The following is a 17,041-nucleotide window of genomic DNA, read 5'->3' on the forward strand; positions in this document are numbered from 1 at the left end:
TTAGCAAATTTCAGCAATGAAAACATATGATTCTATGCCTTTCTATTTTTTCTAGAAAATAAGAATTATATTCCAATTATGTTCATGGTAACTGGTAATCACAAAATTTCCTTATTTTAGTTATACATTCTTTTCATAAGACTACAAATTAGCACCGATTATTTCAAGTTTTTAAACAGATTGTGTTATCATGTTTAGTAACATGGTTGAAATCAAAGGTAACCTTAGAACCATATCCATTGTGTGATCCTACCATGAAATGATCACATAATATAATTAATCATACCTGGATCATCACTAGCACTTATAAAACTAGTTTAAAAAAATTAGATCTGACAATACATGCAAGATCTTAATATGATGAAAGTATATCCTGTCTTGTTTTCCTACAGAATCAGAATAGTACAATATTCACAGCCAGTTCTTTTCTTTAATGAAGATGTTTCATTACTGATTCAAAATTTCCTTATTCATTATTGATATATTTAGATTGTGTTATGAATAATTTATGAGTATAGGTATTTATTTACTTTAGGTTATCAAATTTATATCCTTGTTCATAATATTTTCCTATGGTCTGACAGCTGTATTCTGTGGTTTCCATTGTAATATCTCTCTTTTTTTTTCATTTTACTGGAGTAGTCTGTCATTTTTTTATTACTGTAGAAAAAATTGTGTTAACTTTATTTTTTTAAGAAAATGCTTCTTGTATTGATTTTTTCTATTCCCTTCTGCTAATTTTGGACCTAATTTCAAACTTTATCTTTTCTAAAAGTCATGAATGCTGCTATCTGCTTGCATTGGTGGAGTCTTGGGTTTCACTTCAAGGCTGAAATTGGAGTCAAAGGATCTGAGATTCACACCATGCTGAAATTCCTCCCGTGCTTTTGAGAGCAACTCATTCAGACTCGTAGGTGTACCGTTTAGTTGCATATCTATTAGATGCCATAGCTGGCAGGAAAAAAAGAGTGCTACCAACATCTGTGTGCTGGATACTGTGAGCTCTTTCTCATTTCCTTGTTCCAACTTTATTCAAAGCAGCTTAGCTATCCTATTACACCTAGTATTTTCGATGAGGTAAGCCTGAATCAGGCTTCCTAAGGAGTATAAGAAATGCTAGGGAAAAGAAAAATGCACCCAGAAAAATCTGGGTCACCTTGAGAGAAGGACAGGGGTAGCATGTTCAAGTGAGGCCATTATTCTAATCCTTCTAATTCAGCTTATTCATTTTTGTGGACCACTTGAATGTCTCAGGCTTGTTTGGAGGAATTTCATGAACATATTCTGGCTCATGTATAGCTAGCTGTTAGTTGAACTTTCTGTGAAGGTTGAAGGCACAAGTAGTGATGTGTAGTTCTTATTTCTACCATCGTTCTCTATTGCATTTTCATGCTGAAATTCATTCAGAACTAAAATACACTCAAAACCAAAATACCACTCAATCCAAAGAGCAAATGACTTCTTAAAACTAAAATGAAAATATAAAAATAATAATTGATTCACTAACTCACTTGGTAATAGCTTTTGATTCTTTCTGTCTGTAGTTCAGTGCAAGTCAGAAATCATGGCAACATGAAGGAAGAAAGGGGATCAACAGTCAACTTGCCCAAAGCTCCCCTACCCAATCAGCACCAAGCCCAGCCATTTTGAAATCTCAAGCCCATTCCTTCCAATTGGATCCATCATCACCCTTCAGAATTCAAAATTCAAATTATCTACCTGATAGCATTTCATCTCTTTCTGAACTGATTGACAAAGAAGCCAGCAAGTTACCTCCAAATTTTAGGATATCAAACAAAAAGGAAAAACCTAGCCAGCTATTACAAAATCTCCAAGCCAATCCTGAGAAAAGTATACTGACTGCCGAGAAAGAGTTGTTGCCCTACTTATCTAATCTAGTAAGACTAAGTACATCACTGCAAGCAAGTAAAACTTTAAATTTCCCAAATAACCATCAAAAGAGGCAAACTACAAAGCAGTCAAAACAGACTATGGATGTACCAAATCCTATAGCAGGTATAAGAGTGAGGAGAGCAGCTCCTAATTTATCTGGACCTACAAAGATGGCTTTGAGAAAGACTTCCAGGAAATCATCCAAAAACCAAGCATCCAAGTCTAAAAAGGCAAGAGTCAAACAACAGAAAAGGCCCACATATGAAAACACATATCGTACAAAGTCTTTTAAAAAGGAGAACAAGCACCTTAAATCAACCCAAAAAGTAAAAAGGCCATCTTTCTTAGCAAGCAGACAATCTAAAAAGTGGTTAAATTCACCTAAACAAAGAGAATCTAAACCTGCTCAAACCTCAAAGAAAGAAAGACCACAAAAGAAAAAGAAACCTTTCCAAAAAGGCACAGAAACATTTCCATCACATATTCATGCCTCTCATCCTTCTAAATCTCAGTCACATCCACTTTCTTGTGCGAACAAGAAGCCACATAAACCAAAAAGGTGTTCACCCAAAGCTCATCACAGATGCACATTTCCATCTCCAAATGGCCCACCTGTCCACTCCCATAAGCACCATCATCATCACCATCCTCATCCACCTCATGAGCTAAAGCCTCAGACAAATCCAACAAGCACTACAACTAAGCCAAATAATACTCCAACTAGTACTATCCTTACTTCTACTACTAAGTTATTCACTACCATGAGTACTACATCCAACAGCCAAGTTGCCTCAACTAGTGCCAATGCAACCATCAGACCAACCACAACCCAATCCCCGATAACTACCACCACCACCCCAATGGCATCACTCACTAGCACAACAATGGATACCACATCCCCAGAACCTGTCTCCACCACAACTGCTCCAGCTCCCTCTACAGCTTCAGCAAGCACCAGTATCACAACTTCTGCCATTGCTGCCACTACTGCTACCGTCACAGCCTCCACTCTCATTGGAAGCACAACGGCCACACCTTCCACAACCCCAGGGACTGGTGCCTCGACCAGTAGCTCTCCTTTATTGTCAGCCAGTGCAGTCACATCTTTGCCTTCTAGCTCTGTTTCTTTGGGCTCTGTCACAACATCATCAGGTGTCACAACAGTTGTACCAAGTGATACGGCTAGAATCTCAACTACCAACGCCGCTGCCAGTACAACCATACCAACAACTGCCACCAGTGAACCCGGTACTACCACTCTCACTTCTACAACTTCTGAAGCTGTCACCACTTCGGCAGAAAATGCCTCAGCTTCATCCAGTGGCACCACAATCTCGTCTTCTGACTCCACAACTTCAGAAGCAAGAACCACCATATCTCTGGCTAGTACTACTCCCATTGCAACCACTGCAACCACTGCGCCTTAACAAGTACTGGGACAACACCTTCAGCTACAGGTGACACACCTACTTCCAGTACCAGTGTACCAGATACTGCCACCACAATCCCAGTTATGTCTGTCTCCATTGCTGGTTCTTCAACTACTGAAACCACAACTCCATAGGAAACCAAGACTCCAGTCATCACAAATACTGCTTTAAATTGAAGCCAGCTCTATCACTTTTAGCTACACAATAGCCCCACTTGCTACTACAACCACTGTTAATCACTCTACTTATTCACAGTGAAAGCAATGCAAAGGCTCGACTCAATGAACAGATTAATGCCTACAAAGAATTAAATATGTCAATACAACAGTGCTCTACATATACCCAAACACCTTCAATAATAGCTAATAACTCAATCTAATTTTTGATCTTGTGATTCTACTAAAAAAAATAAGAGTAGCTACTCTCTTATTTTATATGTGAAGTATAAAGGTATAAGATATGCTCAGATTCAGAACACATGGTAGAAAAACAGACTAAATTTCAAAGATCATAGTACATAAACCAACTCTCAAAAACATTAGATAGACAGAAAGGTAATCCCATATGATTGTTTAGCAGAGACTGAAGTTATAATCACATGCCTTCTTTTTCAAAGTAATGATTATTAAGTTCTCTAATTACCAAATTTATATTTTAGCAAGATCCCAGGGAGTATACAGGAGGGTATTGTCTGAGAAGGCAAGTATGAACATACTGACCTAGAAGGTAGTTCACGTAGAGAAATCATAAGTGGAAATTCCTGACAACTATAAGAAAAATTAAACCTCAGTCAAATCAAGTTAGCAATAAGGAAATAATGTTTTTGTTAACAATAATAACTTGATGGAAGAGAAAGATAATTTTAAATTTTTATAGGATAAAGATACAATGTAGTGAAAAGCTGGTGATTATACAACCACATCTAAGATTTTAAGATAGGAATAGGGATGGAGCTCAGTGTTAGATGCTTGCCTTGCATGCTCAACACCCTGCATTCAAATCCCCAGCACTGCAAATAATTAGTTAAAATAAATCTCCTAAGATTAAAGGAATGGATCTAGGACTATTTCAGGAAAAGAAATGCCAGAATATGTTACTCAATTGTTAAGTTTTTTTTGTTGTTGAATTATTAAAAGTATATAAAAGTATCCAAGATAACAGTAATAATAAATGTAGATAAATATGATCTACTCTAGACCTAAACTATAAAAGTATGTTTTACTCTGAATTAAAATTACAGACTTTCAAGAAAGTTGGAAATGGGTGTTGGAAACTATATAGGACAAGTTACATAAGAAAGGGAAAATAGTAAATTTGAAGCAACTAGATAACCCTTATAGGACTACAACTTAATTTTGTATTTCTCAACATTTTTCTAGGTCTTAATATTTCTCAGTATAAAACTACTGATCCTACCTTTTGCCATTGTTGTCTCTAAACTGTCAACCTCTTAAGAAATAAGACATTGTTTTCCTTTTAACCTCACTTTCCAAAAGGTATTCATTTTTGCTTCTTCAGCTTTTGTTCAATAAATAATTTAAAATTTTATTTGTTTCTAGTATGTATTTTATTGGTCTCGTGAATATTAGGAAGTTATTTAAAAATTCACACTGGGATAGGAATATAGCTAATGATAACGTGTTGACTTACCATATGCAAGTCTCTGACTTTCATACTAGCACTAGAAAATAAAAAACACTCCATATTATAAAATATTCCATTTTTATGATTGTAAGGGTTTTTTAAAAAGAAGATACATGCTTGTTTTTCTAAAAAAAAAAAAAACTCCCCCAAGTGAGTAATTCTCAAATATCAAGTGGACCAAGAATTTAATGTTCTCCTTAACTAAACTTTAGACATATTTCTTCCTGATTCTAGTCTCTCACCTTCCTCCCTACCCCACCCCATCCCTTGCTATTATTGGAGCTTGAAGTCCTGGTCTGAAGCTAGGTAGCCTTTCTTATTCATGGCTGGCCCTCTACCACTTGAGCCACAACAACTTCACCTCCAGTTTTTTATTGGTTAATTGAAAATTAAGTCTCTGATTGTTTTACCCAGGCTGTCTACTCATCAGGTCTAGGCATCTTGAGTAGATAGGATTTCAAATGAGAGCCACTGGCACCTGGATTTGGCTTTTAAAAGTTCTTTATAAGAATCTAGTTAAAGAGAACTTTATTACATTCTTGGTGGGAATGTAAGCTTGTTCAACCACTTTGGAAAGCAGTATGAAGATTCCTCAAAAAACCTGAACATAAAGCTTCCCTATACCCAGCAATTCTATTCCTGAGCACTTATCCAATAGAACAAAGACACCAACACAACCATGTTTATCATAACATCATTTACCATAGCCAAGAAATGGAATTATCCAAGATGCCTCTCAATGGACAATGGATCAAAAAACATCATATATATATATATATACATCATGGAATTTACTCATCCATCAGAAAGAAAGATATTGCACCATTTGTAAGGAAATGGAAAGGTTTGGAAAATTATGTTAAGTAAAGTAAGCAAGACCCGAGAAACACAGGTTTCATGGTTTCCCTCATTTGTGGGAGCTAGAATTGCATAAATCTATAAGTAAACATACTTGGTGGCATGCAAGTGGTTATAAATGAATTACCTTAAGTATAATAAACTCTGTGGAGAACACAAATAGTATAATTCTTTAGAAAGACTAAGTCAAGGCTCAACAGAATAAGTACCAGGAAATGGGTAGTTGCAAAGGGCAAAAGGTCAAGGGCACAAGGGAAGAAGAATGAACAGGGGAAGGGAGGAGAATGGAGGCAAGAATGCAATATATATACCATAAAACTGATAAAAAAAAAGAAAAAGAAAAAGAAAAGAAGTGATTCAAGATGGGTGAAGATGTTGAAGGAATGACAACTCAAAATGAATTGTATACTAAATTGCTTTGTTAAATAGAAAGAAATCCAATACATAATCTAAAACTTCAGAAAAGTGAGGGAAGGAAGAGTATGAGAGGTGGGTGAGAATGGTAAAAAGAGGTGACATAGATCAACATTGATCATTGAAGTCATAGACTGTTTTGTTGAATGGCAACTTCTTTATACAACTACTTAGATAGAAAAATATCCAAAAAGAATATAAATACAATAAAAGATGGAGCTGCACCCCTGAAAAAAAAGAATCAAGTTAGCTTTACAACCCAGAAATGAGAGCAATCCCTTTGAGATGCAATCATCATAGAAGGTAGTGTCCTTATCTCCTGCTATCCTTGGGAAGGCTGTAGCTTCACTTCAATAAGCACTAACTAGCAAATGCAGATGACTTCACAAAGAAAAACATTTACAAACTCAGGTAAAAGGCAATGTACTTGATTCATGTCCCTGGTCAGTGCCCCCTTAATATTCTTCAGTATTTTTCCCACTAGCTCCTTTTTTACTTCTTTTTCTCCCTTAAGAAAAGGGTCTTTTACCCAGTCATACCACTTCTAGGCATCTACCCTGAACAACAGGAACCAATATACAAGGACACTTGCACCTCCATGTTTATTGCAGCACTGTTCACAATAGCTAGGATATGGAAACAACCCAGATGCCCCACCACAGATGAATGGATCCAAAAATTGTGGTATCTATACACAATGGAATATTATGCAGCCATTAGAAATGACAAAATAATGGCATTTGCAGGGAAATGGATGGAGCTAGAAGGAATCATGTTGAGCGAGGTAAGCCAAGAGCAAAGAGACAAAGGGTACATGGTCTCCCTGATAAGTGGATGCTAAATCCAAAAATGTTAGGTGATACGACAAAATTAACAGGACTTAAGAAACAAAGAACTCCCACTCATCTGGTCGAACCACTACTAAATAGCCCCATGCTGCTGATCACATGTATGGTATATATGTGTACACTGTTGTATGTTATAGACTGTGATAGACAATTTGCTCCAGGAAGGTTAGAATGAACTTGTGACTTTAAATGAGCATCATTATTCCACAATACTGTGAAATTTGGGAAATTATGTAATCACTTAATCACAATTTTAAAAAAAAGAACCTCGGGAAGGTAGGGAGGGAAGGGATGGTAGGGGGAAAACAATGGAGGGGTAACAATGCTCAATAGGAAGTGTACTCATTACTTTGCTCATGTAACTGTAAACCCTCTGTATAGTATCTTTACAATAAAAATTTTTTTAAAAAGGCTCTTTTAGAACTGAAGACCAATGGAATAGAACTGAAGACCCAGAAATGAACCTACAGACCTATAGCCATCTAATCTTTGATAAGGGAGCCAGAAAAATAGAATGGAAAAAAAGCCTCTTCAGTAAATGGTGCTGGGGAAATTGGTTAAACACCTGTAGAAAACAAAAGCTAGATCCTTATATATCACTCTGCACCAGAATCAACTCCAAATGGATTTAAAAAAAACCTCGAAGTCAAAGCAGATACCCTGAAAACATTACAGGAAGGAATAAGAGAAACTCTAGGGCTCCTTGACACAGGACAAAATTTTCTTAATAATGACATAGAAACACAACAAATCAAAGAAAGTTTGGACAAATGGGTTTGCATGAAACTGCAGAGCTTCTGCATGGCAAAGGACATCACTAGCAAGATCAATAGAAAGCCCATGGATTGGGAGAAGATCTTCATTAGCCATACAACAGACAAGGGCCTCATATCTAAAATATACTTAGTATCAAAAATTAAATTCTCCAAAAACAAATCCTCAAAGAAACAACTGTCCCATCAACAAGTGGGCTGAAGACTTAAAGAGAGACTTCTCTGAAGAAGAACTAAGAATGGCCAAAAGACACATGAAGAAATGTTCAACTTCTTTGGCCATTAAAGAAACGCAAATCAAAACAATATTGAGATCCCACCTCATCCCAGTTAGAATGGTTATAATCAAGAAATCTCAACAACAGATGCTGGAGGGGATGTGGACAGAAGAAAATCCTACAGCATTGTTGATGGGAGTATAAACTTGTTCAACCACTTTGGAAAGCAGTATGGAGGTTCCTCAAAAGACCACATACAGCTCCCTTATGACCCAGCAATCCCACTTTTGGGCCTATACCCAAATGATCACAAACATGGCCATACTAAAGCTACCAGCACAACTATGTTTATCACAGTATTATTCACCATAGCTAAGATATGGAACCAACCCAGATGCCCCTCCATAGATGAGTGAATCAAGAAAATGTGGTATATGTATACAATGAAATTTTAAGCTTCCATCAGAAATAACACCATCACCTCATTTGTTAGGAAATGGAAAGACTTGGAAAAAATCATATTAAGTGAAGTAAGCCAGTCCCAAAGAAATTTTGGTCCCATGTTTTCCCTTATTTGCAATAATTAGTATATGTATAGATACTCTTATCAAATGAGCTGAAAAGCTCAAACGTTATGTACATATGATCATATAAGTTTATGCTAAGTGAAATGAACCCCAATATATGGACACAAAAAGTCTGTCTTTCAGAAGTGGTGCTGTGGCTCAAGCGGTAGAGTGCTCACCTTGAGTTGAAGAGCTGAGGGATAGCTCCCAACCCCAGAGTTCAAGCCCCACGACCAACCAAAAAAAAAAAAAAGAGGTCTGCCTTTCACTAATATATGACATGTTTCCATATGACAGCAAAGAGGATCAACCATGATGTGAAAGGGCCATTAAAATACTCCTCCCCACCAATGGAATAGAATTGAAAACCGAGAAATGAACCTACAGACCTATAGCCATCTAATCTTCGATAAGGGAGCTAAAACAATAGAATGGAAGACAGACAGCCTCTTCAGTAAATGGTGCTGGCAAAACTGGTTAACTACATGTAGAAAACTAAAGCTAGATCCTTATATATCACCTTACACCAGAATCAACTCCAAATGGATCAAAGACCTTGAACTCAAAGCAGACACTCTGAAAACATTACAGGATGGAATAGGAGAAACCCTGGGTCTCCTTGGCTCAGGCCGAAATTTTCTGAATAGAGACCCGGAAACACAACAAATCAAAGAAAGGTTGGACAAATGGGATTGCATAAGGATGCAGAGCTTCTGCAGGGCAAATGACATAGCTAGCAAGATCAATAGAAAGCCCACGGATTGGGAGAAGATCTTTACTAGCCATACAACGGACAAGGGTCTCATATCTAAAATATATTTGGAACTCAAAAAATTAAACCACCCAACAACAAATCCTCAAAGAAACAACTGCCCAATAAGTAAGTGGGTGAAAGACTTAAAGAGAAGCTTCTCTGAAGAAGAAAGAAGGATGGCCAATAGACACATGAAGAAATGTTCAACATCCCTAGCCATAAAAGAAATGCAAATCAAAACAACATTGAGATATCACCTCACTCCAGTTAGAATGGCAAAAATCAAGAACTCTAACAACAACAGATGCTGGAGGGGATGTGGACAGAAAGGAACCTTACTTCATTGTTGGTGGGAATGTAAACTTGTTCAACCACTTTGGAAAGCAGTATGGAGGTTCCTCAAAAGACTTCACATAGAGCTCCCCTATGACCCAGCAATCCCACTTTTGGGCATTTACCCTAATGTTTACAAAAAAGACCACACTAAAGCTACCAGCACAACTATGTTTATTGCAGCATTATTTACCATAGCTAAGATATGGAACCAACCCAGATGCCCCTCAGTAGATGAATGGATCAAGAAGATGTGGTATATATACACAATGGAATTCTATGCCTCCATCAGAAAGAATGACATTGCCCCATTTGTTAGGAAATGGAAAGGCTTGGAAAAAATTATATTAAGTGAAGTAAGCCAGGCCCAAAGAAACATAGGTCCCATGGTTTCCCTTATTTGCAATATCTAGTATAGGTATGAGTCAAGCGGAAAAAGTCAGAGAATGTGATGTTAGGAAAACGAACCCTCAAATATGTATTTTAATGTTTTTGTTTCTTTCATGCATGTGTTTCTAACGCATTTATAAGATTATTTCTTTGTTGCTTTGTATGTCCCTCCCCCACAGTGTAACCCCCGCTTTCACTATATTTGATGTCAGTATAACATGTGGAGGAGACAGGGACAAACAAGTCGTTTAAGGATTCAGGTGGACCTGTTGCAACAATGAGAAGTACAAAATGTCATGTCAAAACCAGCTTTACAATGTCGGTGTGGGGGGGAAGGAAGGGGGGTATGATTGGGGGGGAGGGAGGAGGCTGGGAAGGGAGGTGAAGGGTAAACAAAGGAGGAGGCTGCAATGCTTGGTAAGAAATGTATGCATTATCCTGCCCATGTAATTGTAACCCCTCTGTACAGTATGTCCTCAAATAAAATAAAATAAAATTTAAAAAAAAATTAAAAGAGAAAAATATTTTAAAAGTGAAAAAAAAAATACTCCTCCCCATCCCCTTTTCTTACTAGATGTCTGTGTGACGCCAACTTTTATTTATATACTTAAATAAAAATAACATTATAATAGACCAAATGTGTGCATATCTAGCTGTCTTCTAAGAGGTTAGACATTAAAGAACTTTCAAAAAATAAAAAAGAAGTCTGTCTTTATTGTTATTGTTTTAAATGTATTACATGATTTTTTTGGTTTCCTTTGTATGTTCTTCCCCTTATGGTATATCCTCTGTTGTCACTGTATTTGATTTTGGTACCTGCATCTTGTATATACAGTTTGTCTAATCTGGGTAGGGGAAGGGGAATAACAAAATGCTGAAACAAGGACACAGGATAACCTATTGCAACAATGAGACCCACAGGACAGTATATTGGACACAAACATTACAACTTTGGGTGGAGGGGGGGGGGTGGGAAGGGAAGGGGTAGCAATGATTGACAAGTAACTCATTGCCTTATTCATGTAACTGTAACCCCCCTGTACAGCATCTTTACAATAAAATTTAAAAAAAAAAGAAAAGAAAAATATTACTGAAAGAAGAGTCTGTTATTATGTCAAACGTTCCTGCTATCTCCACTATGGACAAAAATAACATTGGCTACTTTAGTCTTACATCTTACAGGACTACCTAAAATTCTCATTCTGTCAATGCCCCCTAACTAAACCATCAGTGTCTATATCCTCATATCCAATATACTTCAATAGTGGTGTTGTCTTCGCAAGGCAAAATATTGTAAGCCAAATCATTCCAAAAGTTCTTATCTCAGTCTATCCTAATCCTTATGCTACAATATTGTAGCTCTTCCAACAATATTGTAGACATCAAATCTTACATACCTGCTTCTATCAACATCAGTGACAAAATTTTTGAAACTGATGCCTTCCATGATCAAAATTCAGCATCCAAGAAAACAGTCATCAAGTTCCCCATAATTATATCTAATGAAGATAATGAATCAAATTTCTATTTAATAAAAGAAATGACTAAGGCTTCTGGAGTGAAAAACACAGCTACTGAACTTGAAGTGAGTCACCATACAGAAGAAATATAATAGGAAACTATACAGCCATCCAAGCAGAAACAAAACTGATACAATGAAACTGTCAGACAGGTCATCCAAGCTTTCTCAGACCCTCAGATTTCTTCCTAGTTAAATCTGTTCTTCCTGAAACTATGGCTAGGAACTCAGATTTTCCCTTAGAAGAAATTACCACTGTTAATAATGAAGAAACCTTACTTTTTGCTGAAATTGATTTTTGTTTTTTGTTTGTTTGTTTTTAGTGTAAGAAAATTCTGCATTCACATTTAATATAGTCAATGTCAGGACAGCAAATACTAAATTTCAAGCCTCTGATAGTACAAATATTATTCCTGAATCCATTGTTGAGATAAAAATAATAATAACCTTTGCACCACAAGCTAACGATAAAGTTGAAAAGAACAGGTTTTATTTTTGCTTTGATATTCCTCAGTTACAAGAAAAGGAAAAAATTATTCCAAAAGATATAAATAAAGTAAACATAAAGGTCATGACTGATGATGTTGCAAAGACCAGAGAACTTGGAAACAAAGGGATCATGGCCACACAGCACCACCAATCCGTCCTTAGTCCTGAATCAAACATCCCAAACACGGAAAAGAAAGAAGGCAAATATGTGACTGTTGACGATTCTTAAAGTATAATTATTCTTCTTACTGTTTCTGAAAATGGGAATCTTTTTGTGAATCAAGATATTGAACATTAGACTTCTTCTCTGACTAAATATTTATATTTACTAAATATTTATAATCAGTTCAATTAAGGCTAAAAATTTTTTCTCCAATGAATTTATAAAATCTGAAGAGATAAAAAGAGAAAGAGAGAGCAGATATACTCTTTCTGAAACAAGAACTATAGCATCTAGAGGAGAGACCAATTGTCTACCAGTTCTTGAGTTCTTTTAAAATTGCACATGACATTTCTTCTGATGAATATTAAGGTGTTCTCAACACAAACTCTCAATAGTGAACAGCACTATGATGTTAAAATTTCATAAATTTTTGTAAGGGTGCTTTTCACAGACAAATATTCATGCAAACCATAAATGTTCCTTCCTAATATCTTACTTAGATGATTTCTATCACTACTAGCAAATTGCACTTTTTCATATAAGAATAAAAATAACCTTTAGTCGTGAACTTGAAGAAGTTACTACTTAAAGTACAATCACTGAGCCAAATACCCCAAAATTGGATCGAATAAAGACAAATATCAGTTATGCAAGCATTGTTACAGCTGCCAAAATAAGGAAGATAGATACTATTCGATTTGTGAAAAGATAAAATGTTAATACCTTCCTGAGAAAAACACAAGGTTGATCAATTGGGATGATAGACAATCCAACAGTGGAATACTACTCACTCTATTCAAATAAATAAAATTTATCTATGTAATCTTATTCTTTGTCTTTAATAAGATAAGATCTTTTTTGGGGGGGGGGGTCCGGTCATGGGGCCTGAACTCTGGGCCTGGGCGCTGCCCTTCAGCTCTTCAGCTCAAGGCTAGCACTCTACCACTTGCGCCACAGAGCTACTTCCAGCTTTTTTATTTTTGTTTATGTGATGCTGAGGAATCGAACCCAGGGCCTCATGCATGCAAGGCAAGCGCTCTACCATTGAGCCACCTTCCCAGCCCTTTAATCAGATAAGATCATTTATGTTGAGAATTTATATGGCAAAGAACTATATTATTTTTCTTGAAGTAGATTACCCCAGTTTTAACCTCCAGATGTTAAAATTCCTTCAATTCAACCAGATTTTTCACCATATACTTGTGTTTTCGTGGATGACACACTCGATCTGAAGTGTCTCCCAAACGGCAATGACTTAGAAAGTACAGATAATAGTATTATCAATCTTCTTAGAACTAAATGTTCTGTTGTAATCAATGTAGTTCTACCTCACGATAATACTAGTAAGTATAGAGCTGATTTGGTCACAAAACCCTGACATTATTTGACAATGAAGTTGATATAATTATTTCATCTAGCAGAGCTAACTGGTGATATATATTCATAAAAGCAATAATTTTACTCATGGTATCAAATTTATTCAACATAACAAATATTATGTCTTGCAGTATTGCTTCTAGCAGCTAAACAGCTTACCTCTCCATTCCTTTTGCCTTTGTGTACATAAATTTTCTCCCACTCCCAGAAAACACCAAATTTTATGTGTACAGAGTACATTTTCTGTGTACACACATTATCCTAAATTAAGCTCTATAAACATTAGAAAAATAGAGATGAAAACTCTTCCATTAAATTAACCCATTTGGAGTATAACTTAACCTTGTCATTTCTACTGCTCTTGGAACTGACATTATTTATATTTAGAAACAAAAAAAACTTTGGCTATTATTACTTTTCTTCCTTATTTCTGATGCATCATTCTATCTATCAATAAAGACCTTAGCCATGGCATAATAGCACAAGCCTATAATCTCAGCACTTGAAAAGCTGAAGCAGGAAGATCCTGAGGTCAAGTTTGTCCTGAACCATACACACACACACACACACACACACACACACACACACCACACACACACCACACACACCACACACACACACACCACACACACACCATACACCACACACACACCACACACCACACACACACACACACACACCACACCACACACACACACACACACACACACACAAGTTTGAACTATCAATAGTTACAAACCTTTGAAGCAAAAACATTTCTAAAGAAGCTACTATAGAAGAGAAGCTACCCTAGAAGAAAAGTTACTCTATTCTAGTATTTCTACTGAGAAAGGTAATATATGTATGGCAGGACAATCAACTGAGAAAGGAAGCTGTAAGCTTTAAGAGTGCATTCATATCTAACAAAATATTTTTGTGTGAGATGGAAATTACTACTCAAGCTAATGCTGCTGAGTTTTTGTGCCTTGTATTTTCTTCCAATAGAATTGCCACTAGATTTCATTCCTCGTTCATCTAATTAGCTAAACCCATGGGGCTATGCCTAATATGATTAACAACATTATAAAACTTCCTCAGAAATTGAGAACACAATTCCTGAAGCTAAAAGTTATTCTACACCCTGATTCTTGCTAGAAGAATTTTAACATACTACCAACTCACTGTCAGAAATGTGTGTAAAGGTTGAAATAATACTCTCTCCAGAAAAACATCCACAAAAAATATTCATTACAAATCCTCATATGTTATTTCTTGAGTTAATTTAAGAAATCAGAAAATGCTTTAACAAACCAGTAGCTGACTTTTTAATTATTCCCATTGAGACTTCCTTCTCTGAATAAGAGAACTAACTCAAGTTTCTGTTGCTTTATTTTTTTACAGCTACACTCATTGACAAAACTTTCACTAACTTTTTAGACATGTAAACATGAATTTTAAGGGAAGATGGGTTCACATTTAAAAAAGATATAAATACTTACTTGGAAGATGGGTGATGCTGATCATCTTGTACTTTGCAGAGTTCTATCACTGACATTAAATCTATTCAATAATCTATTCGATAACTAGAAGAATTGTGTCTGCTTCTAGCTCCAAATCAGAAAGTATATCCCTCACGATCAGAAATGTGGAATCATTAAGTTCCCTGCAAATGAAATATTTGGTGTGATTTTTTTCTTTGCTGATTAGAGATAGCTCCATTGCCTTTTGGTCTAATACCAGTTCTCTTGTGAATAGATATGCGATGACAGTCTCACAGACAGCCAGTACCAACTGGCCCTAGGGTTGATGCAACAATCACCATGATGACCAGTGCTTGAATCACTATCATGCACCTTACTCTCCTGCTCAGGGATGCCACTAAGCCCAGAAGAAAGACCTGGGGGAGGGCTTAATGCCATTTCACCGCATGGCTGAAGACAGTTTGCCTAAGATGTATTCTCATCCTCCAAGAGAAAGCAGTGAAACACCAACCGAAGCAACCATTTTCTTTGGGGTTGACAACACAATTCCTAGATCAGAAACAACTATTACTTCAGAAGGAGACCATGTTACATCTGTAAATGACTACACACTAGAAAGTGACTTTTCAACTGGCAACAAAGTGCCCCCTACAAAGGAAAAACTGAAATCAGAAGATGAGGTTGAGACTCGCATTAAGCCAACAACTTATCCAGAGAAAGAAATTACCACTCTGACTGGCACTATAACAAAGGAACCTATTACTGAAAGTTTCATTCCAGTGAAAATTGGGAGTATTTCACCCTCAGTTGGTATTGTTTCTTTAATTGATTTTCCCACTCACATGAAAAAGGAAGATATCCTCTTGGATACCATTGGCAGGAGGGATGAAGAGATCACACTGACAGCTGAAATCTCTGGCTCACTAGAGGGTGACACTGCCAATGTTGCTGACATCCCTGCTTTTCCAGCTGAACCAGATGAAACAGATGTTAACGATCATAATTCCTCTGTCAGGCCTAATGTTCCTGATGATGAGGCTGTTCGGGTCACAGGCCTCTCTATTCCTGAGGCTGAAATCTCTTCCGGTACTGAAAAAACCATCACCACCATTCCAGATAAGACTACCCTTGCCAAAGACAATGTAACTGAAGTCAACCTAATTGTGTCGGAGGACGATCCCAAAACTGTGAGTGTATGCACTGACTCTGATGAGGAAAGGTTTATTACTGTGTTTGAACTCACTCCTCCCGAGAAAGACGAAGATAACCAAGAAGATGATCTGACTGATGAAGAGTCTACAGACAGCATCAACGTTTGGATGAAGAGTCCTCCGGCGAATGAAAGAGAGACCCATTCTATTTTGCTTACTGCTGTGGAATCCAGATATGACTTCATTGCCCCTCCACCGGCAGCTGTGAACTTCGAGGGAGAATCGGCCACCAACCCAACAGAAGATTCGTCGGAAAGCGATACAACCGAATCAGAATCTACAGTCATTGAATCACTTTCAGCAACTACCACTGCATTAGACCTTGAAGACATAGAGGACACCTCGACAGCTGAAACTGGTATCTTTAAACTCCTGAAGGAAGATCCAGACGAGTTCCTGATTTAAAAGCAACAAAAGAGATGTCTTGTAGAATTGTGTAATAATTTAGGTAGCTATTCCTAACATCTAAGAAGTTGACTCAGCAACAAAAATCTTAAGAAAGCGAAAGAATGTGGGCATTTAAGGCAAGTATTAGAAACATTGGAGATGTTCATAAGTTGAAGTCATGCAGCAGAATATATTTATGGAAAATTTAAAAAAAAAAACAGTATTATGGTTTCCCTAGTACCACAAAATTTGAGTTATTCAACAATTACTTATAAAATACTTGCTACCACCTTTCTAAGATATGAAGACAGCAG

The 17,041-nt window shown here is 36.7% G+C and overlaps 1 protein-coding gene and 1 non-coding gene across 2 annotated transcripts; one reads left to right on the top strand and one right to left on the bottom strand.

The window, feature by feature from the left end:
• Nucleotides 1–289: 289 nt before the first annotated feature.
• On the bottom strand, nt 290–417 carry LOC122106939. The gene has a single exon (XR_006147258.1). It is a non-coding gene; the product is annotated as a small nucleolar RNA SNORA72 (small nucleolar RNA).
• Nucleotides 418–15,575: 15,158 nt separating this feature from the next.
• On the top strand, nt 15,576–16,745 carry Cabs1 (calcium binding protein, spermatid associated 1). Its single transcript, XM_042677989.1, has one exon. The coding sequence runs from the start codon at nt 15,576–15,578 to the stop codon at nt 16,743–16,745; it is 1,170 nt and encodes a 389-aa protein (XP_042533923.1).
• The last annotated feature ends 296 nt before the right edge of the window (nt 16,746–17,041 follow it).

This window comes from Dipodomys spectabilis, unplaced genomic scaffold (assembly GCF_019054845.1).
Source record: "Dipodomys spectabilis isolate Male_0828 unplaced genomic scaffold, ASM1905484v1 ptg000043l, whole genome shotgun sequence".
Taxonomy (NCBI): Eukaryota; Metazoa; Chordata; class Mammalia; order Rodentia; family Heteromyidae; genus Dipodomys; species Dipodomys spectabilis.